Source organism: Cyrtonyx montezumae, unplaced genomic scaffold (assembly GCF_038088225.1).
Source record: "Cyrtonyx montezumae isolate F1298 unplaced genomic scaffold, pur_monq_1.0 scaffold_30, whole genome shotgun sequence".
In the NCBI taxonomy this organism is placed as follows: Eukaryota; Metazoa; Chordata; class Aves; order Galliformes; family Odontophoridae; genus Cyrtonyx; species Cyrtonyx montezumae.
The window spans coordinates 1389878-1412716 of NW_027072035.1; the positions used below are offsets into that span (position 1 = coordinate 1389878).

General features: G+C 38.9%; 1 protein-coding gene across 1 annotated transcript in view; it reads right to left on the minus strand.

The window, feature by feature from the left end:
• Nucleotides 1–20147, minus strand: part of KDM4C (lysine demethylase 4C) — a 263542-nt gene extending 243395 nt beyond the window's left edge. Inside the window, exons 1-3 of the mRNA XM_065744185.1 lie at nt 19994–20147; nt 6535–6710; nt 4079–4193 (exon numbers count right to left, since the gene is read on the minus strand). Of these exons, the coding sequence (XP_065600257.1) occupies nt 4079–4193; nt 6535–6710; nt 19994–20137 (435 nt within the window). The 5' untranslated portion in view covers nt 20138–20147. The remainder of the gene's footprint in view (nt 1–4078; nt 4194–6534; nt 6711–19993) is intronic.
• Between the last annotated feature and the right edge of the window lie 2692 nt (nt 20148–22839).

Consider the following 22839-nt stretch of genomic DNA (forward strand, 5'->3'; position numbering starts at 1 on the left):
CTTCACCTGCTAAGAGTAGAGGGAAAGGACCACTTCCCTTGAGAGACCTGAATGTGTCATTTCACCTTCAAATTACATGCTGAGGATACCATGCACCTTCTCTGTGGCAAGGGTACAATGCTGGTTCACATTCAACTAGGTTCATCCGAGCTCCTCATGGCCTTCTCCGACACACTATTTTCTAGCTGATCAGTATCCAAGTTGTATTCCGTATGTCTGGGGCTGCTATTTCACAGGTGTATGACACTGCATTCACCCTGGATGAATTTAATAATATTCCTGCCAGTCCATTTCTAGAGCCTGTATAGCCAATCTCTCTGTATTACTAAACAAATGTGCTCCCCACAACATAAGCATAGGAGAAGTAGGGCAGGAAAGGCATTATTGCATCAGGAAGAATAAAACAAATGGAAGGAAATGGAAAGCAAAGTTCTGCTTTCAAGACAGGAAGCTGAAAGAGCAGTGAGAAAGAGATAAGACAAAACTTATGCATGCTCTTTCCACACCTTCACTTTTCTTTGTGGAAAAGCATTTACTCCATAGCACTTAAGTCAGTCACTTTTCCTAGGAATGTCTTTTGAAATCAGGGGCATTTTTTCTCCCAAGCTGCTAGATTTAGTCCACATGGGTCTTTCACAGATCTTCTCCTACCTGTCCATGAACATATGATTTCAAATAAAAACTTTCTAAAGAAAAGACCCCAAGGAAATGTTAAATAAAATAAAAAAGCTTATTTGAGCTCCTATTATCTCAGAAAGCAATTAAATGCATAGCCTCCATAGAAGTGTGATAGAGACTGTACAGAAAAAGCAAGGTAAATTACACTCTCCAATTTTTTCACAGTTACGAATGCCAGATGAGTTAATACAGCTATGACATCAGAAACAAAAGAATTCTTCTACTTCCTGATAGGAACAGCAGGTTTCTGCAACTGTTGAGCAGGCTCAAGTTTGCATTACATTCAGGCTAACTTTTATGCAAGAGAGATCTATTAAATAACATTTAAAAAAAAATAATAACCACTTTACAATTAAAATTCCAAAACAGTCCTAACTGGTGTCCATGACCAATTCAAGACCTGCTTTTACAACTGAAGATAGAAAGACTGGTGCTTTATTGTAGGCTTTGTAAGTTCTGTCAGGATTACTAATTTTCACTCAAGTTCAGATACTGTTATAGCACCAAAAAGACAAAACCTTGAATATCTAACTAATAGAGTTTATAAGCTTAAGATAAATAATGTTATTTATAGTGTATTTGTTAGGGCAATTATTTTCTCGAGCCATCATAGTTTTTTTCCCAAGAAACACTATAATTCAGTGTAAAAACAAAGTGCCTTCAGCATAGAAAGGTATTTCAAGCAAACATTCAACTATCTTATTTTCTATAAAGCTACTTACAGCACTTATTCTTCCAAGTTATTTCTTTATGATCAAAGACCTAATGTGTGTTCAAAATCAACAGAATATTGTAAAACTGTAAATGCATTAACAATAGACAAGATAGGATCTAGAAAAATCTATACATCACAAGAATGAACTCTGAATCATTGACAGTAGTTGTCAGATTTCAAAATATGTATTTATAACTGTTCCTATTCAAATTTTTTTCTAACGGATTTTTTAGCTTCATCTCTCTTCCAAATTCTTCAAGATCTTTCATTCCCTGACCTAAGAAAACAATATCTACAATCTAAGCAGACATTAAAATGCCACACTGCAGAAATCTTATTTCTTAAATTACTTAAATGGAAAAACTTAAAACTTAGTTGTGCTTCAGGCACTGATTTGACAGAAAAGTGATCATCATACTGAAGAGAAAACAAGTGGAAAACTGTTAAAATAAAGAATAAGAGCTTGCAGTACAGAAATATTTCTTAATAATTTTGACAGCCCAAGTACACATGAACATCACATTTGCACTAAATTCCTGATATTTTCTATTAGGAATCCAGCTAGACATGTATCATTATGTATCAGTAGCACAGTTTACTATAAAACACATGCTGTAAAAACCAAGCACTTATTTTTGTTTTACATACACAGGTGCTTACGCCAAATTAATTCTGCCATGCTCTTTCTCCTGTATATTGCCCCTACCTATATTTATCACTTTCCCCCAGAAAATGGCAACAGCAAAACAAACTAAATGAACATGAAAAACAATCTATAATCTGAAATGAAAGGAAAAATAAAATCCATTCTAAGCAATATCAAGAAGATGTGAAAAATATAAGTTGCCCAAGCACACCATCTAGTGGCTGAAAATTAACATTGGCAAAAATACTCTGAGACGTAAACATTTTTATCTGACACCTGCAATTTTCTCACTAACAGTTTTGGTACCAGAGATTATTCTTCCTTTGCACCTAAACTCTACTAAACTGCACACACTGACATGGCTGCTGCACTAACTGCTCAGCCTGTTTACTCTTTCTTTAACAATTTTACCTTTCACTAACATTTCTCTTCATTTATATTTCTAAATGCTTATTTAATCACGACCATAAATGTTGTTTTCCCATGTATACTTTGTAAAATGCTGGTGTGGGACAGAAAAGGGGGCAAAAGGAGAATGAATCGTAGAATCACAGAATCATAGGGGTTGGAAGGGACCTCTAGAGATCGAGTCCAACCCCCCTGCCAAAGCAGGTTCCCTACACCAGGTCGCACAGGTAGGCGTCCAGGTGGGTCTTGAATATCTCCAGAGAGGGAGATTCCACACCCCCCTGTGCAGCTGTGCCAGTGCTCCGTCACCCTCACCGTAAAGAAGTTCTTGCGCACAAAAAGGGACAAAAGCGGGATAAAAGGGTGGACAAAACATGGCACACAGGGTAGATAAAGAGAAAAAAATTAATAAAGGAGCAAGCTTATACTTACTGGAATTAAAACAAACAAACAACAACAACAAAAAAAGTATTGCTTTCCTATGCCCTGTTTTTGTCCATATAAAAATAAAAAACTCAACACCATCTACACTTAGAAGTTGCTCTTCACTGAAACAGCTCAAATCAGAATCTTCAATTATTTTCTTCATCACTTTTACACAACTATTTGGACACAAAATAGAATTTGGACTTCTTGCTTTTTCTAAACCAAAGACCAGTAGACATTTATAGCTGTCTTTAAAAGATCACATAAACTAATACAAAACTTGAAAAGCCTAAAACCTTTGTGGCTGACTCTAAGTATCTTTGGATAGTCTTTCAGCAATTTGTCTTCTGTGAAGAAATATGAAACACTAGCAGCATATTAGACCATCCGCTACGAGGAAATTGTACTTTTTTCACTTTTTTTTTTAATGTTTGCAGAAGGGAATTACATGGAACATGAAACAACTCAGGAACCTGTAACTCTATACATAAAGACAGGCTGTTTTGTATAAAACTCCGCCTTTATGATTTTGTAAATCCTCACATTTATTTTTTTTCATGCTATCATTTCTTTTGTCAGTCACATTCCTTCAATAATACTATCAAAATCTACTTCCTATTGATATTTACATAATCTCTTTGATACCAATGGATACACTGTAATTCTCTGGAATACAATCCGTACTGAAAGTCCTTTTTTATCCATGGAGATCTTCATAAGTAACCATTAAAACACACTTCCTCTTTATTTTAATTCAGAGGCATAAAGCAATCGTAAGTATATTTCACAGAAACTGTAGATAAACCTGACATGTATAAAGTGCTACTATCCATTTTCCCCTGTGAAAGTGAGAAATAAAAGTACCTCATATTTTAAAGTTACTCAAAATGAAAATTCCTACATAGGCACACAAATACGACACATACTGAAATGTTTAGAAATAAACAGGAAAGCATTTCAAAACCCTGGAAAGCTCCAAGTGAAGAAAAGGAAGTCCTATGATAAGAAAAAGTATGAATACTCTACAAAAATATTCTTGCAGATGAGATGTACAGTTAATTGCAATCCAGCTTGGAGTCTTCTAAGAGAGTAACGCAAAGATTTCAAAAAGACACTTTTCAGCCACAAAACAAGAATGCATCTTGCAAGTATACTACCCTTTAGGAGGGGGCTGGAAGATAAACTTTATAAAAAGCTACGCATACTTTATCATAAATGCTCCCATTGATATCTGCTCCATAAATTGGTGGCACAAAAGTCAAGTTCTTCCAGTATTTACGCTCCAGATCTTCATAATCTATGTATCTTGGGGTGCAGTATCTGCAGAGGAAGAGGCAAGGCAAATGTTCAGCATAGTCTTTTAACAACCACCTTCACAATGGGCTATCCTTCTGATCCTGCAAAGAAATTTCTAAGAGATCACTTTATTTCAAAGTCACTGAAAGAAATATTACTTGTCCTGAATTCCTGGTTTCACAGCTCACCACAAAATGTAACCTCATCATACCTGACAGATAGAGTAGTTGATGTTATACACTTACCCATAGAAGATTTTCTTCAATCTTCGGGAGCTAAACAGAACTCCTCATGACTGCTTTCATGCTAATGCCCTGATTGTTTCTGTTCTTTGTAACAAACACATGTTGAACAGCCGCTTCTCTGACAACTGACATTTTCTATTTCTCTGCCTCAGTACTATCTCTGCAAAATCGGAGGTAGGGTCTACAAAAGTTTATCCCAGAATAATTCAAATGAACTAATTCTGCCACTGCCTGGCAAAAACAGTACTTTGCTCCCTTCCTCCTCCCCCAGGAAAAGACTTCAAGAGGAGATAGAGTACTTCGAACAGTGATAGCAAAACTTCTCTCAAGAAATGAAAACAAAATATTTAAGAGATCTTTTCTTTTTTCCCTTTTAGGATACCTTACCTTTATATACACAAGAAGGTTAGTTGCTCTTTGAAAATCTTCTGAGAACACAGCATTAACATTCTACCACAAAAAAAAACCATTCATTAATAGCCTTTGCCCCAGGATCCTTTTGTCAGGACTCTGTTCTCCCGTATTCTGGTCTTCAGAAAAGAAAACATGATCCCCTGCTACTGCAGCTCTGAGAAACAGTTTAACACTAGCACTACCATCTTACCACAGCTGAACTACTGGAAGGAAAATCTGAATATATGTGAACAAAGTACATCACATAATAAGACAGAACAAAGATAACCAGTTAACAATATATGTGTTGAACAATAAATTTTTAGCAACAGAGTTTTTATTTTCATCATTTTTTCAAGAGAAAACTGACTGTATTTCTGTTTGACACTGAGTAATAAGGATACATAAATTCAATTACCATAACAAGTATCTCCACTATGGAATGCACGCATACCCATATTTCCCTGGAGTGGAGAAGCATGTTGGTCTCTTTACGAGCAAAAGGGATTCCAAGTTTTATAATAGCTTAAGAAAAACAAGTAATATTAACAGCGTCACAGGAGGTGACATTTTCTCAAGAGCAGTTAGAGACTCATAGCTAATAATTTATTAAAAGTTCTCCCAAATGTTTTTACTTTAACTATGAAGTTGTAAACTGTTTTCAGTAAAACAAGTATAAAAAGTGAAACCAAATACATTCCTTGATAAGGAATAAAATAAACGTAATAAAGATTGTGCCACATAATAAACCTACACAGGTATTAGGCATTATCAAGTCTATTTTAAAAAGTTGCTTCTCATCCTACCATGAGTTAATCAAATCCACATTTCAACTATATATGAAAAGATATCATAGGAATTGACATAACTTTCTATTTATTCTCTCTTTTAACAGTTACTGAACAAATAAATTTAAACAACTACAAAACAAACTTCCTTCCTGCTTATCAGGAAAAGAAACTTCTGTGTGGTAACATCACTTTTTTCACAAGAAGTACAGAAATAGATGTCCCAATAATTTTTTACTGAAAAAAGGAGATCAGTTTTCCACTTCTACACATGCGTGGATACTACAGAACATTTGCTAAGAAGCCTCTTCAAGAGATTCTCATCTCCTAGTTTTCCTGATCTTGGCAACAGCTTCTCTCCATACATTCTAGCTTCTTATATTAGTTAACAAGAGAAACTTTCCTTCAAACTAGGCCATTACTACTTTGCTTTCTCTAATTCATTATTTTCAAGTATCTTCTCATTCAGGGATTCTTTATGCCTTAAATCAAAACATCATTTCCCACCAATTTTTTAGAAATACTAAAGAAGAATATATCGTTTTACACTGGCAAAAGGAATGAGGAAGTACTCCTTCTATCACTTCCCACTCTTCTCACCCATCAAGCTGAAGCTTTTTAGCATAGTGCCTAGCCCTTTTCAGCACCTTTTTTTCCTTCTTTAATAGCTGTTTTGCCATACCCAGAACATGGAATTTCACTAAGCACAACTGTGTTCTAGATCATTATCTTTACTTCCAACATATGCAACAGCTGCTTTCAAAAACAGAACAAAAATTCATATTGTGGTATGATTCTAGAACTTAACAGACAGAAAAGTTTCAGTGAAGTAGGTTAAAACAATTGTAATAATAACCACATACCACCACACTTCAAAGAAATGACAACATAGGAACAAATAAACACTAGCCATTTTAAGCAAGGACTACATATACATACTTGTCACTGTTGGCCAGCTGCTTGAATTCCTTCACTGTCATTGGCTTTTTCTGAATGTTATATTGTGTGAAGAGCCCTGACTGGCCAGTGACCATCTGCTGAATTGGAGCCGGGATCACCAAATCCTCAATATCATCATAATGTTTTCTTGGCTTCCACTCCTTTGGTGGGATAACCTGAAAATTCAGATGAAAAATATGGAATAACAACAGCAACCACACTGATTTGAAATATTCTGGAAAATCCAAAGAATCAAACATGCTCACATGATGAACTTACAGCTTACCAGCTGTTACACTTAACTACGTAATCATATAAGTGCTCCTAGATGATACAGAAAGCCACACAGAATGGCTGTAACATTATCTTCAGTTCTTCAATTCACAAGTACCAACTCACTAATCCACAGCAACTCAGACCCATGCAACTGTACAAACATATACATGTATAATAAAACTGGACAGAAATCTTTTACAGTCAGAAAACAATACAGTGCAGAAGCACTGCTCACGATGATATATAATTGTTATCCTCAACGCGTAAAAAGCAGACTCCTACAATTGACAGTCTTTTTTCCAAATGTTGTTTGCTGAATAAAGCTTGAATAAAATCATTTTTTATTGATATATTTAAAAAACTACAGCTAGTTCACAGAACTGCTGTCTCTTAAACGTACATAAAACTTCAGAGCTCAATTCTATTCCAGTAGCACTCTGGACTCATTAAGACATACTGAATATATTAACACAATTTAAAGCTCATAATTAAGTATTAAAGCTCTGTGTGGATTACCCAATTGTAAAGCCAACACTTACTTCAGACACCATCATTGCCCAAAATCTACAAAAATTCCTCATTAGGTATTAAATTGTTACCACCAAAGCCATCTCAAATTTCAAAGAATCCTGTAGTCACAGAAGTGTTCTTTAACAGACTGCATAATTTCGAATGTTCCTTTTACTACTTATCTGAAGAAAATCTCTAGATTTGCAAATTTTAAAACAAAGCAGGAGACAGTTTTTGGGCAGCTTTTCATTTCACTTTATTGCTTTCTGTATAGCTTTTTATTTATTATTTTTTTTTAATTTTACTTGACAAAACATCTGGATGTTTTACATGTGAATTTGCTCCACTCATTATACTTGATTTCTTCTGTGGAGTTCAGATTTTCACAGGCAATGGATGGAAATTATTAAAGCAACACAGAGGAAGTAGGACGGCTTTCGTAAAAGTATCTCTACCACTTACGAATTACGTTAACATGAATAATTAATCCCTACTCTAGAGGTAGCTTTTACTCAGTGCTAGCTAGATCATTCCTCTAACCAAGCACTTCAGGATTTCGTACAACACTGTCTATTAGAGACTGTCATTAACATCACTCAGTAAAAAGATTAACAAAATAAGAGAAAAACATTACTTAGATTGTGAGATTATTTGCTACCTTAGCAAAACAATAATTTTTTAAGCAATCAAATTGTAATGCTCATGTACTCAACATCCAAACCTCAAAGAGATCTGGTCACTCCCATTCATGGTACTAAGTACATACTAAGCCAAATTTCCAAGCTTAAGAAAAAAATATCAGATAGTAATATACTTCTGTGTCTAGCACTTCTACTTTAAACAAACTTTATCCAGTTTGCACACGGATGGAATCCCCTCTGTTCCTTTTTTTCCTCTCAACTACCACATGATTTCACTTGCATAGGGACCTCAGAGCTTATTTCAGTGTTTTTAGCCTTTAGAGAAAAAGTAATTCTATCATCTTCTGATTCCCACATAGTTGTTTCATGCAAATCTTACATTACATTCACATCAGCATAATACAGAATGTTAGTTTGGAAGCAGGGAAGTCATGCATTCAGAATATATGCATAGAAATCAAATATGTGCGCAGAGATTTTCATTTTCACAATTATTAAGCATGAACTCACACATTTGGCTCAGCTAGATGAATACTGAAAAGCAAAATTTGCATTACCTTCTCCAATTCAAGGTCAGTGTGTTAAGTGATTAAAACACTTTTGTGAGTATTGGTTCAAAATATCCACTTTCAACTAACTGAAGTATGTTTATGTTGTTATTACTCACTAGAAGAGTGAATTGAGTAAGCACTGATACATGGAGCATCATTTTAAATGAAAACAGAGTCTCCACCCCAAATAATTTACATTTTCTAACAAAGGTCAGAGCAAGGAGAATAGAGATATCAGAACATCATATCCAAAATGACACAGTCACAGGTCATATCACAGTTGGAAATAATAACTAGGTCAGATTTTTTACTGTTGACCTGACCCAGTGAAGCCTCTTTGCATGCCCTTTAAAAATGAACAACCTTTTCAAAGTCAGGCAAATTAGGTTTATGTTATGCAGGCAGCTTAGATCAAAATCATCGATCAAATATTCAGTTCAAATACAAAATGGAATAACTAAAGCAAAGTTTTCTCATTTATCTATATTTATAGCAAATATCCAAAGCACACTTACAATGACTGATGTTACTTAGTGCATATGTACTCAGTTTTAGATAACAAATGTCACCGTTCGTTTTCCAATAAGAAGCTGCATATTACACAACTGAGGCTATTTTGAAGTGCTATCAAAGCCTAAAATTTGTGTTAAATTCTTTTTTGTGTACAGGTAATCTCTGCTCTACATTTGATTCTGAACAGCACTGTCTACTATTTCTATGTAGCTAGTTTCACTAAAAATTTGAAAAAGTTGTTTTCCTTCTGCTTGTCAATGTGTACCTACAGTGCAATGCTCCAAAATTCACCTTCCTACCTGCCAATTTGACTGCAAAGTCATTTAACTGTTTTACTCCACACAACTGTAGCTCATGGCTTCAGAACAATTCTTAGTCAGGAAAGAGCAATTAATCTATCAGTATATTTCATTTTTCACTCATTCTATTGCTTTCTATTTTAAGCAAAGTATTCTCTGTAGCAGTAGATCTAAACTGTATTATCTTATTCCATTCTTTGAAAAAAGCCTGATAAAAATCTTTTAGCCAATTCGCTTTCTGTTGCACAGTATATCACCTGTCTAGGAATGGCTTCAATATTGTCTGTCTAGCATCTCTATCATTTATTTCACATATATTAATAGGAAATTTACTGAATTATAGAATGCTTTGGACTGGAAGGGAACTTAAAGACTATGCAGCTCCACAGTTCAACCAGAGAACCAACCAGTGCCAGTATCAACTGTCCCTATAAGCAAGACAAAGAAATGTCCTCAGAAGTCAGAACATTTAGCAAAGAGAGAAGCTTCCAAGTTTGCAGAAGAAAATGGAGTATGGCATTCACAAAGGCAAGAGGAGAAGGGTGAGAAACCACCCAACTCTTAGTTTTGAGTGGGCTGCAAGATATGCAAAAAGATTACAGCCATCAGCAAGGGAGTACACACTCCCCTGGCTGCTGTAGAGCTAGACTGCTGCTGCCAGTAGCCTGGACTTAGAAGGCAGTGAACCCAAGCAACTAGGATCTCTTTCTAGGGAAAGTGACACTGACAAAAGAGTTGGAAAAGGGACACACTCTTTCACCTGATGGTGGCGACTCTTGTCAGCCATGAGGGAAAGAAAGCACTTCCAGGAACACCTGGTATTTAACCCAAGCAAATGGATCACAATGGAGAAAATTATCCAGTACCTGAGGGAACAAGTTGTGGTAGAAATTATACGTGCAATTAACTTGGATGATAATATGCACTTCCAAGACCCAGATGACATTAGATGTATGTGACTTATGTGGCACAGCGTTGGATAGAATGCATCATCATTGTATGCCAGCACTCTGGCAAGAGTGAATTGGGAAGATGACAAAAAGTCAATAGTAGATGACAGTATGAAGACGGTCTCTTCTTCCCTACAGGCTTGTGTCTCAACTCTGGATAAAATGGTTCAATGGCTCCTCCACCTGCACAAACCAGTACTTCTTTCATTAGAAGTAAGCAACTCTTTGCTCGAGAGGATATAGTGGGTATACACAGCATACCATCCTGTATTTTTACCTACAAGATCATGGAGAGGTTATGACTAATTGGGATGGAAAATCCATCTCAGCCATACAGGCATGGGTATGCGAGTTAAATGAGAAAAAAAATCACAAGAGGGCCCTTCCAGGCAGTTCTCCAGACAGAAAAAGTGGTCTAATCCTACCTCTAAGGTCAACAAGTGCCATCAAGTTCATGAATACAAGTGCCATGAGTCATGAATACAATAACCATAACTACAGAGGCCCTGCTCCAGCCAGGTGGAATAAAGGGACAATTCAGTTTACTAGTCTATGTGGATTTGATGGTCTAGCACAAAGATAAAGAATCAGGCTCCAGTGGTCACTGGTGCACAATGTACTCCAGTGCCATCAAGTTATTAAGGGGTAAAACCCATCTGAATTTCCAGATTGACAGGAGATCCCAAGAGTTAACTGTACTGGAGGCCAAAGTGGCCTAACAAGAAATGAGTGGCAAAAGCACCCCATTGTGATTGGCTGAGAGGCTCCATGCATCCTTGGAATAAAGAAGGGGGACTTCAAGGACCCAAAAGTGTATCAATGAGCTTCAGTATAGCTGCCTTGGAGATGGACAAGATTAAGCAGCTGTCCATCTTGCCTAGACTCACAGAGGACCCTTCTGTTGTAGGGTTACTAATAGTACCATTTGTCACAGGTTGATCCAGACTGCACCAGAACAGTGTCAATCCCCTAACACTCACAATACACTGAAGACATTATCATGTGGAACAACACAGCACAATACATTTTTGAGAAAGGGAAGAAAATAACTCAAATCTTTCTAAAACATGGTTTTGCCACGAATCAAAAAGGCATAAAGCATAAAGCTGGAAAAGGCTCCCCAGGGAAGTGGTCACTACACTGAGCTGCCCAAGTTCAGTAAGTATATGAACAATGCTCTCAAACATGGTCTCATTTTTGAGTGGTACTATGTTTTAACATGACAGGTAGCTAAGCACCACACACCAGTTCAGGCAGGACAAAATGTAAAAAGTGTGCTCTACGCTGCAGCCAGGGAAAATGGCCCCACTTTGCAGGTTTGCCAGAAAGTGCCAGGGAAGACAAACAGTTGAGCCCTAGGGTTTTGGAGCTGGAGACACAGAATCCATAGCCCACTATAGGGGTATAGGCAGCATATGAAGGGGTCAGAGCAGCTTTGGAAGTGGTTGATATTGAAGCACAGATCCCTCTGGCAACCCAACTGCCTACGCTGATCTGGTTGTTGAAAGAGATTGTAAGAGACTATTTCTGAAAGACGAACAAGTCCAGGCAAACAGTCTTCACCTTTGTTTCAAAGCTTGTTGTTGGACAACTTAAACAGATGGGCAAGTCAAGAAACCTTTTGTCTGAAGACTTACAGGCGAGGGGCAATGAGAGATAAACAGCCATCAGAGATAAATACCCATTAAATGGCCAATGAGCAGCCTTTTGTGGGCACACCTGGAGGGCAATAACCATCCAGAGAACTTGCATGCCCATAGGCATTGCACATGACTCTTAAGTGCCCAGGAATGCAGCAGTGGCCCAAGAAGAGGATGAAAAAGTCACCAACAATCAATAAGGGGTGTGCTTCGTATCAGATGCCTCATGGCATGATACTTGCCTGCTGCCTGATTCTCCTGGACCTTCTAACTGACACCTGCTTATTTCTGCTGGACTTCCTAACTGTCAGTTGCACAGTGTTTACCAGTTTGCTGCCTAAGGTTGGCCATTCTGCCATGGCCTCCCCCTGCCCTTACTCCTGCATCAGCCTTGGACTGTCCAAAGTGCACACAACAGATTAACTGGATCCCTGGTGGTGACTATCCCCGCTTTACATAATTCTTGCTCTTTTCCTATCTTTCCTATTCCCTTCCCCATTACCCTATTTCATAATAATCCCCAGTCTTTTCCTTCTCCATCACTTAAATTGATAGTAAACTGTTAGATGACATTTGACCTTGCTTGTGTATCAGTCTCACTCTGGGTATATCAAAGAATCTTGCCTCTTACTCTGAAAATTAGAGCGAGACAAAGTGTTCTGACCACACATCATGTAACTGATGCTACATGGAATGAACAGTCTGTACAGATCACACAGCGGGCTCTAATAACAAATCCCAGTCAGCCAGGAATCTTAGAATCGATTATGGACTGGCCAAAAGTCAAAGATTTTAGAATATTGACAGAAGAGGAGATGACACATGGTGAAGAGACTCTACTACATAATAAACAAACAGAAAATGAGAAGAAATGTGCCCTGATCACTGATGGGTGATCCTGTTGCATTGTGGGAAAGCATCAATGGCATAAGGCTGCTCTAGAGAGTCCTATACAATAAGCTGCTGAAACTACTACAGGAAAAGGGAGTGTTAAGTTAATCTGAAGAAGTGAAGGTCATCCAACCAGCTTTAGACTTGGCAGAAAGAGAAAAGTGACAAGTGCTCTTCCTCTAAACTGACTCTTGAACAGCAGCAAATGCCCTGTTAGGTTGGTTAGAGCAATGGAAGCAGAACTGGCAATGACAAAGCAAACCTATCTGTGCTGCTGCACTGTGGATATTGCAGCCCAGGTAAAGAATGCGGTCATAAAGACACATCACACAGATGCTCACATACCCAAGAGTTGTATCACTGAAAAACACCAAAACAACTCAGAGGTAGATTGAAGGTCTGAAGTGATTCATGTAGATCTGGACTGGCAGTATAAGAGTGAACTATTTCCAGCTTGATGGGCCCATGACACTTCAGGCAATAACGGAAGAGATGCAACCTATAGGCGGGCTGTGGATCAAGGAGTGGACTTGACTATGGATGTTATTGCATGGATTATCTACGAACGTAGCAGGTCATTAGTTGGGGGTGATAAGCAATTCCTTCTGCATCTCTTGTTATATACATGTACCTGTCACAATTATTATCCTTTTCTTTTTCCCAATATTAGTAAATAATTTTATCTCAACTCACAAGTTCCACTTCTTTTTTATTCTCTTCCCCCATGCCATTGAGATGGGGAGTTAGTGCACAACTGTGTGGTGCTGAGCCACCTACCAGTTTAAAGCCCAACATGTGCTCTGACAGGTCCACAATCTTCTTAAATAAAGGGCTGTGACAGTGTGTTTACCCCAACCTCCTCTTTCAGCCTCCCTGTTAAACCCATGGCCTTGCTCAGTGAAACTTGAGTGACTACAGTTTTGGGGTGAATTATGTAGAATAATCATTGGAGGCGACTTAATGACACGTCCTCCCTCTTAAAAGAGAGTACAGTGTTGAGGAAATCCCCAGGGTGCAATATTTTGTGATGCTGCTGTGATGCTGAGTATGCAAGCAGCCTGTTCCGTTATAGTTCCCTAAGCAACCCAACATGTAGCCCTAGACGTTAGTAACAACCAGGGAGTACGCTCAGTACGCTGACTCCAAGAGATATAGCACAGAAGGTGAAGTGGAGTGCAAACAATGCAGCCAGGCTCTGTCATAACAGACCAAGGATAGGATCATGGTGGTACTATGGAACAGAAACTGCACAGTTGTCATTGTGAATAAGCAGCTTATCACAAAATTGCAGGAGTTGGAAGGGACCTCTAGAGATCACTGAGTACAACCTCCCTGCCAGAGCAGCTCCTAGGCCAGGTTGCACAGGTAGGCATACAGGCAGGTCTGGAACATCTCCAGAGGAGACTCCACCACCTCTCTGTGCAGCTGTGCCAGTGCTCTGTCACTGCACTGTGAAGAAGTTCCCATGCACATTTGTGCAGAACTTCCTATGCTTCAGTTTATGGCCACTTCCCCTCACCCTATTGCTATGCACTGCAGAAAAGAGTCCAGCCTCATCCCTTTGCCTTCAGCTCCTTAGATATTTATAGACATGGATCAGATCCCCTCTTGAGTCTTCTTTTTTCAAGGCTGAACTGACCCAGGTCTCTCAGCCTTTCCTTGTAAGAGAGGTGCTCCAGGCCCTTTATCATCCTTGTAGCCCACTGCTGGACTCTTTTCCAGGAGATCCCTGTCTTTTTTGTACTGGGGAGCCCAGAACTGGACACAGTACTCCAGGTGAGACCACACCAGGGCAGAGCTCCTTTGACCAGGTCACCTTTTCTAATACACTCCAGGATGGCGCTGCCCTTCTTGGCCACCAGGGCACACTGCTGGCTCATGGCCACCCTGTCATCCACCAGGACACCCAGGTCCCTCACCTCAGAGCTCCTCTCCAGCAGGTCATTCCCCAACCTGTACTGGTGCATGCAGTTATTCCTCCCTAGGTGCAAGAGCCTACACTTGCTCTTGTTAAACCTCATCTGGTTCCTCTCTGCCCAACTTACAAGCCTGTCAAGGTGTTGCTGAACGGTAACACAGCCTCCTGGTGTGTCAGCCATTCTTCCCAGCTTAATATCCTGTATGATCATGAGAGTTCTCACTGGTTATGACCAAACTCCTTAGGGATGGCTTTGTGAACCTACTCAGATGCAACTGGACTTATGCTGAATTGTGTAGTTACCCTTTAAGGCAAAGGAGCCCAAAGCTGAATGCTGCACTGTAGATGGGGTCTGAGAGTACAGAGGGGACAATAATTTCCCTCACCCTGATGATCACAGTTCTTTTGATGCAGCCCTGGCTACACTGGACCTTTGGGGCTACACCACACACCACAGTAAAAATGGCTTACTGCCCAGCTACCTTATCCACAGGGATCCCACAGACCGACATCTACTTTCTGTTTGAGTACCTGGCTTAACTTCACTAAACAGTAACTCTGCTGCTTTATCCTATATTAGTATGGGCACACAGAATCTCATCACTCGATTCACTTCTAATTTTCTCAGCCTTACACACTTTTCTTTCAATCTTCAAGTCTGTAAGCTTTGACATATCTCCTCTGGGTACACTTATGTCAGACCACAAAAAGCATATACCTTTTATTTTTCCCCTCACAGTATTCACAGTATGTACAAGCCTTACAGTCATCATATCCCTATTTATATACATACATACATACACATATATATATATATATATATATATATATATATATATATATATATATATATATATATACACATACACACACACACACACACACACACACACACACTTCTGCACCGGCAAGAGGTCTTTTCCCATACCTCCACATATAAATCTGAAGTGTTACTTAAAAAGTACTACTCTGCTTTATGTCCTCTGTTTAAAGGAAAATGACAGTTTCTGCATATGCATAAAGCTCTTCTTGAAGTCTTCTCTCTTTTCACACTTGAGTTTATACATCCACTGGTTCTATACTTGTTAGAATTCCTCTGAGTTTAAAAGTACCATAAAAAAGAGGAAAAAAATAACCTATTTTATTCCTATTACTTAAAATCCAACTTCCACAACACAGAAAATGTCCCTTTACAACAGTGCAAATTACTGACTTTGGAAGATTTATTTTGAATAAACTTAAGTTCCTCAGTTTGCTGAAATTTATATATATGCATATATATATATATGTATAATACATAATTTTTTAAAAAAGAGTTGAGTATCAGAATATATTAATTTTTAAGACAATAATACGTAACTAATTAACAGAGTGCAAACGGCTAGAACAGCTTTAACTATTACTCTAACAGCAAGCAGAGCAAGGAGAAAACAGACCTATATTGTAGTGTACAAAGGCCCTTCCTAAGTCACAGTAAGATGAGAGGTGATGGCCTCAAGTTGCACCACAGGAGGTTCAGGTTCAGTGTTAGGAAAAATTTATTCTTACAATGAGTGGTGAGCCATTGGAAATGGGTTGCTCAGGGAGGTGGTAGCATCACCATCCCTAGAGATATACAAAAAAAGGGGCAAATGTCACACTGAGCAACACTGCCCATAGCAGTTACAGACACAGGCTGATGGTTGCACTATATGATCTCAGTGATCCCTTCCAAGCTTAATGATTCTGTGATTCTAGGATAATATAATTTATCATTTTGTAGAAGTTCATAAGTTCATAAGTTCATAAGTTCATAAGGTTGGAAAGGACCTATAAGATCATCTAGTCCAACCATCCTCCTATCACTATCTCTACCCAACTACTAAATTAAGTCCTTTAGCACCTCATCTAAACGCTTCTTGAACAGCGCTAGGGATGGTGCCTCAACCACCTCCCTAGGCAGGCCATTCCAGTGCCTGACCACTCTTTCAGAAAAGAAATGCTTCCTCAGGTCTAATCTAAATCTTCCCCGGCGCAACTTGTGGCCATTCCCTCTCGTCCTGAGGGAGTTTTATTACTCTCCCTTTTATCATATGCTATAGTCCAGGTATTATGTATATCCAGGTCAGTACATACCCTATAAAGAAATACATCCAGATGGAGAAAAATATTTTTAGTGCTCCTAAGAATCATATACATACATGGAGAAAAACTCCCCAAATAGTTCTGAATTCTGAAGATAAAACGAGAGGACAATGCTATGAACCTAGATCCACTCATTTCATTCCAGGAGCACTTTCCCTTCATAGACCAGTTGTAACAACATTGTTTGTCCAAAAATGGAGATGCACGCATTTCAAGTCATATAGCACAAGGACATTAACTTTAAACTAAACCCAATTATACTATGCAAAGTATCACAAATCCATGAATATATAACCAAATTCTAATCCTATAAGTTTCATTTTAGTTATTTTGGTAGAAGCAGCATGAAATTCCAAGAGCTACAAAAGTAGTATCAACCTTTTAAAATCAAATCTTATAATTACAATTTAAACTAAGGTTATTTCCAACTTCTGATGAGGAGAGCCATTCCCAGGGGCAATTTAAAATAACTAAGTTAAGACTTTTAGACCTTCACTGTGTGCTGTTCATTTCAAAAGTGACAAAACAGATAAGGCACAAATACGATAGAACACTAAATTACACCAGATCTCATCTCTGAGAACAACTCTCCATTAGGGGAGGAGTAACAACTGTAAAATTCTGGATATACTATTGCTTGAAGGTATCATTAATGCCTTCTTTGCCTCAGTCTTTACTATTTCAATCAATCATTCACCACCTATCCAGCCCACTGAACTGGAAGACAGAGACAGGGAGCAGAATGAAATCCATACAATCCAGGGGGAAATGGTTAGTGACCTCCACTGGAACATACACAAACCCATGCAGCTTACCGGGATCCAATCAGGGGTACTGATGCAGCTGGCAGAAGCGTGCACCAGGTTGCTTTATTTAGTCCTGGTCAAACAGGGAGGTCTTAGCTGACTTGAGCTTAGTGAACATGATGCCTTTCTACCATGAAGGAGGATGAAGGGCATTATTCGCCCATCAGTCTTGCTTCCGCACCAAGGAAAGTCATGGGCTAAGTGTCATCACATGGCACAAACAGGACAACATGCTGAGCAAACTCAGTCGACCTGGGTTTGTGAAAGACAGGTCATGCTTGACTAACATGGTCGACTTCTGTGGTAAAATCATCTGCTTACTTAGACAAAGAAAGGCTGTGCATGTTGTTTACTTGCATTTTAGTGTTTCTCACAGCACACTCCTGGAGAAACTGGCAGCTCACTGCTCACACAGATGTACTGTTTGCTGAGCAAAAGCCTGTCCATAAGGCCAGGCCCCAAGGGTCCTTGTCAATGAAGTTAAAAAGTGGTTTGCAGATGGTTACAATCAGTGTTTCCTAAAGCTCAGTATTGCAGCCAGTCTCATTTAACATTTTTATCTGGACAAGGAGATTGGATGCAATCACAGTAAGTTCACAGATGACATCGTGCTGAGTGGGAGTGTTGATCTGCTTGAGGGTAGGAAGGCTCTGCAGAGGGATCAGGGTAGGCTGGATTGGTGAGCAACAGCCAGTTGTATGGCATTCAACAAGGCTAAGTGCTGTGTTCACTGCATGGACCAGATAACAAGCTCCTTCACCTGTATGGGCTTGGGGAAGAGTCACAGGCCATAACCTGAGGGTGACAGTCAAGAGCCAGAAACACCCAGGTAACCAAGAAAGTGAATGGCATCCTGGCCTGCATTAGACATAGCATAGCCAGCAGGACTAGGAAAGAGGTTGTCTCTCTATACTCAAGCACTGCTGATGCTGCACATGGAGTACTGTCTTCATATTTGGGTCTCTTACTGCAAGAAAGATGCAGAGTTGCTCTAGCACATACAGGAAAGAGCAACAAAGTTAGTTAAAGGACTAGAAATTTATGTGGATTGGCTGAGAACAGGGGCTGTCTAGCCTGGAAAACAGGTGAGGTCATTATCTACAACTACCTGAAAGGAGGTAGCAGCAAAGAAGTCACCCTCTTTATTCAGGTGGCAAGACATAAGGAAATGGCTTTGAGTTATAGCAGGAGAGCTTTACACTGGATATCAGGAAGAATTTCCGCTCAGAATGAGTGGTTAGGCATTGAAACAAGTTGCTCAGGGAAGATATGTAGTTATCAACTCCAGAGCTATTTCACGCAGATTTGTCATCTTGTGACACAGTTCAGTGGTAGCTTTGGTAGTTAAGAGAATGGTTGAACTTCATGATCTTAAAGAGTCATTTCTACTGTTTTATTCGACATCGAATTCTCATTATAAAAAAAATAATCATCACTAACAAGTAAACAAATACGGATTAAATCTCAGCAGCGCCTTACTAACCTTAAAGCATACAGCTCTGACTGTAGTGGGATTATCTGCAAGCCTAAGGAACTGCATTTGCCATCTGACAGATGAGGATTTTCCAGTTTACAGTAGTACTTTTTAGTTTATATTCTGCACATACAGGGCTGCTCCAAAAGTAATGCCTCCTATGTTTGGATATTGGAATATGACATCAGAGGCTGATTCTGGTGGCATGGTAAACACCGTGGAGCACACTGCAATCTTGGCTGGGCTGTGCTACCACATCCACAGTATGGGCTGGATTTGGCACATTCTGACTTTCATCCATTTCAGCCAACAAAAAACAGTAATACATGGACAACATTTTCCTAGCAACAATGCTATCACAGTAGTCAATTCCACTGGTGCACTTTTATTTTGTTCTTTTCATGTGTTTGTTTGTTTTATTTTTACAAATACAGCATGCAGGCTCTTGTTCATCACAGGCAAAATATATAGCTAATTATAGCAACTATAATGAAAAATACTGTTCTGTAGCTGAGAGCTTGCTCTGTCAGATAGTACACTGTGCTCTTTGTATCTGTTGTCCTTTCCATGAAATGAAAACATGGAATAACTTTTGGAGCAACATGCATGCATGTATCCTACATTACCAAAAGTAGTTTAAATCTTTTTCTGTTGAAAAGTGCTAGAAATTGAAAGTTGGAAACAAAAGAGTACTTGCATAACACAAACACTACAACCAGAAAAACACATCAGCATCTAATTCACTTAAATTCATACAGAAAAAATTAGAATAATCTAATAAGATCAGTTTCTCAATCAGTGAAATAAAAGTAGTACAAAAATAATTGTATTAAGAACAATTTTCCTTCCATATTAAAGATGTTTACCTTTGCAACTCCAGCCCTATGAGCACCTTGTGATTCCATGTATGCTAAGTATTTGTTGAACTCCCTGAATTCATCCATTGAAGGCCTAAAAGTCATGATTTTGCAGCTCGGGTTTGGAGGACTATCAGATGTGACTGCCGCCATTGTGGTTCACTTTCAAATCCAGCTGAAAAATAAAATAACATACACTGAAGATAATAATCTTCGGCTAAACAGCATCTGAGATTCAACACCTGTTTCAGTGAGGAAAAAAGTTTTCAAAATTCCATAGCATTATAAAAGGCACGAACAAAATACTCATTTTTTCTCTCTACTCAAGGACTATTCAGTCCCTACCCCAAAAGCATTTTTATCATAAGCAACAGTTACATAAAAATTCAGTGCATACTTCTTGCTGTTTTTACAGCACATTTTCTCAAATTTACATTTAACACAATACTAGCAGCTTTCTATGTTGATACATCCACAGATTGCTCCATTTCTCTGTGTAGATAGTTACATTACTCAGTAACAAAGCTATGCATATTACTACTCCTACTTAAGCTTATGAGGAAACTGATTACTGACTTTCCAATCACACTGCAAGTGTAGGAAAGAGTATCTGGCTTTTTTTAACTCACATGCTAGCACTTCAATAGAATTTTATCAGTCTACATTGCCCAAGTAGCAGTAAGATGACCATCTACACAATTATTCCTAAATCTTACAAAAAAAAAATCCTCATTTCAAAACACAACTCAGCTTTGACTAGCTTTTTCAATGATTTTGCTGTCTCATTCCTCATTCACAAAAGAGGAAGATGCGGCACTGATGGACATGGCAGTGATGTGCTTGACTAGGTGATCTTAGTGGTCTTCTCCAGCCTTCAAGATTTTATGAGTTTATCCCTCTGCAAAACATACACATTCATGGTTTTGTTACCACACCACATCACCTTACATTTTGCTTGTATGTTAGCATATTAGCCAGTAATTTCATTAGCTTCACATCTCTCTTAGCTTGCGTATGAATTGCTTAAAAGAATCTTCTGTGTACAGTTTTTACATATGCCTGTGCATGTTTCACTTTCCTACTAGCATTCAAACATTCAGCCTACCTCTTGTGTCCTTACTTTATGGTTTTGCCTTCCTACTTCTCTCCCAGAAGAACACTCTCCATTTTTACCAACTGGATTTATTTTTTTCCCCACATTCCTCTTTTCTACCCTCTTCCCTACATTAGTTTCCATCCCTGATTGAAATTAAATTAACTAGATTACTGCAAGCCTCCAATGATTAAAAATCAGTACTGTTTTAATTGGAGGTTATTTTGCATTTAAATTATGATTATGAGGTCCACACAGGCAAGCACACCCCAACATATAAAACTGAGATACCTCTCCCTGGTGGTAAACACATGCTGTGCATCTAAACATATTCCTTCACTTAGACCCGTCCATTGAAGAACCACATACGTATTTGTTATATTGACCAATTCAGTCAGTGAGATTAGGTTGTAACTGATACTAAAGCCTGTTTTGTTTGTATTCACTGTGCCATGCAGTATACAGAGCTTCACTGACAGTAAAATGATATTGGAAAAAAAATGAAACAGGGCAGCTGACCTCACGTTAGTCAATTTTTAGCCTTTCAATTTCATACACCTGCACATGACTGCAGAATACACAAACACATCACCTCTAAAAAAACCCAAACTATTTACTGGTAAAAAAAAATTAGTAGTGTATCATTATTCAATATATCACACCTTTAAACTACTTCACTAACTGTTACACAATACAGCCTGCAGTCAGCAGTTATTTTTTCCAGAGGGACCTGGATAGGCTTGAGTAGTATGCCCAGGAGAATGTCATAAGGTTTAACAAATCAAAGTGCAAAATCCTGCACCTGGATCAAGGCAACCCTCACTACCAATAGAAGCTGGGGGATGAAAGGATTAAGCACAGCCCTGCTGAAAAAGACCTGAGGTTTTGGTGGATCCCAAGCCAGACATGAGCCAGCAACGTGCTCTCAAAGCCCAGAAAGCCAACCATATCTTGGGCAGCTTCAAAAGTGTGGCCAGCAAGTGGAGGGATGTGATCCTGCCTCTCTACTCTGTGCTGGTGAGGACTCACCTGGAGTACTGCATACAGATAAGAAGTCCCTGATACAGGAGAGCTATAAACCTGTTGGAACACGTCCAGAGGAGAACAACAAAAATAATCCACAGAATAGAACATCTCTATTACGAGTACAGGCTGAGAGAGCTGGAGCTGTTCAGTCTAGCCAATGACTTTCAATATCTAAAGGGGAGCTACAGCAGAGAAGGAGACAGACTCTTTAGCAGGATCTGTGGTGCAAGAACAAGAGGAAATGGCTGAAAGCAGTTAGATTTAGGTCGGATATAAGGAAGAAGTCTTTTACAGCGAGAATGGTGAGGCACTGGAACAGGTTGCCCAGAGCTGTGGTTGATGCCCTGTTCCTGGAGACTTTCAAGGCAACACTGGATCAGGCCCTGGACAACATGATCTAGCTGCGCATGCCCCTGATCATTAAAGGAGATCTGGACTAGATGATCCTTAAAGGTCTCTTCCAACTATGGATTCTATGACTTTAGCTTAGCACAGAGATTAATATCCTTCTCTCAGCTCCTCACTATACTCCAATACTGTTAGTTTAGTTTTGAGGGGCTTCACTGAGACACAGAGTCACAGAATTGCAGGGGCTGGAAGGGACCTCTAGAGATCATCTAGTTCAACTCCCCCTGAAAAAGCAGGTTTCCCCTGAGCTCCCTCTTCTCCAAACTAAACAATCCCAGTTCCCTCAGCTGCTACACATAAGACTTGTGCTCCAGATCCCTCAACAGCT